This window comes from Saccoglossus kowalevskii, chromosome 19 (genome assembly GCF_978046115.1).
Source record: "Saccoglossus kowalevskii chromosome 19, keSacKowa6.1, whole genome shotgun sequence".
Classification (NCBI taxonomy): Eukaryota; Metazoa; Hemichordata; class Enteropneusta; family Harrimaniidae; genus Saccoglossus; species Saccoglossus kowalevskii.
In genome coordinates, this window is record NC_140659.1 from 24072606 (window position 1) to 24073955 (window position 1350).

A 1350-nucleotide genomic window follows, 5' to 3' on the forward strand; every position below is an offset into this window, starting at 1 on the left:
TTGCTAATGTTGGGATAGAATAAACCAATGAAACAAGTGGAAACTAGAAGTTGATGCTATAACAAAAATATTGGGTTATGGTCATCAACAATTTTTTTTTAAAACCATGAAAAATGTTTTAACAAACTTCAACTTCTATACATGGACATTTCTCTTCTGAAGCATTACAGTTATACAGGACAAAACATGGATCAATTAACTAACTACAAATTGTAGACATTACTTTAATTCTGGTAGTTTCAAAAGTTGGCAATAATTATTGCAAATATGATTTTCTACAAAGTTTGTTATTGCAGTTTCTGTCAAATTACCAGTGGTGAACATGAATTCATTGTCATCATTCAGTAGGTTTCTTGATGCTATCTCAGGATCACATAAATTGTATCCACTACCCTGAATATCTACCACCATTAATTCTTTGTCAGATTTCTCATAGGAAAAGTGGGCAAGACTCTCAGATTTTTGACATATTTCAGATTTTATTTGGCTGATTGTACCATCATTGTTTGTGTATTTAACAAAATCACCATCAATATATTCCTCCACAGTTACATACTCATCTGTCTCCATCTTCCCCAAGAAAATCTGACTGTATGCAAGTGTGGCCCCATACAAAAGCAAAGCCTCCTTCTTCTTAAGATCATATTCTAGTTGATTAGCAAAATTTGTTGCCAGTGCATGCATCTGAACCACTTTCTTTGTATGTTGTTCAACAGTTTGATGTGTATCCTGTATTGATTTCAAGGCATCTGGTAAATACTTCTTAATTACCCAAACTGAAGTATTGCAATTTGCAGTACGACTCACCCCTTTAAAAGCATGGCGAAAACCTCCTGTTCCAAATGGTTCTTTATCTATAGTGAACTCAACCACTCTTGGCATCAGTGACCATGCCATTTAATGTATATCAAATGAAAACAGGTTGATAACTGTTTTACTTTTTTCACTAATGACTTTACCCAGTTTGAGCATATCCATAACTGATAAACTTTTAGGGTATTGTTCTCTTGTCATACTTCTTGATGCAACTTGGGATGGCTATGACTGAACTCTTGGTTTTGACCGTTTTCGTTTGATTATAGGAGAACTGTTTGTTTCTGTTACATCTTCATTTGTACTTGGTACAAATCTTACATGGATCAGATTCAAGGTTGGTATTTGACTGAGTTCACAACATGATGGCCCTTGTTCACCAGCTAGAATATCACATTGTATGTTTTCACCAATCAGCTTGGTGAAATGTTTGTTACAGGCATGTTTAATGTTGGTGAAGGTGACATCCTCATATGGGAATGATACAAACTCCCTGGGTCCAATCCTTGAGTATTTCTGTGCTTTACCTGTCACTTC

General features: G+C 35.0%; 1 protein-coding gene across 1 annotated transcript; it reads right to left on the reverse strand.

Annotated features, from left to right (window-relative positions):
- Positions 1-219: 219 nt before the first annotated feature.
- Positions 220-897, reverse strand: LOC144362149 (transient receptor potential cation channel subfamily M member 6-like). Its single transcript, XM_078013685.2, has one exon. It carries the CDS (start codon positions 895-897, stop codon positions 220-222), a length of 678 nt encoding a protein of 225 aa, XP_077869811.2.
- Positions 898-1350: the final 453 nt, after the last annotated feature.

Excerpts from the sequence above, each read along its gene's own strand:
- LOC144362149 (XM_078013685.2), bottom strand. The coding sequence starts at position 897 with ATGGCATGGTCACTGATGCCAAGAGTGGTTGAGTTCACTATAGATAAA.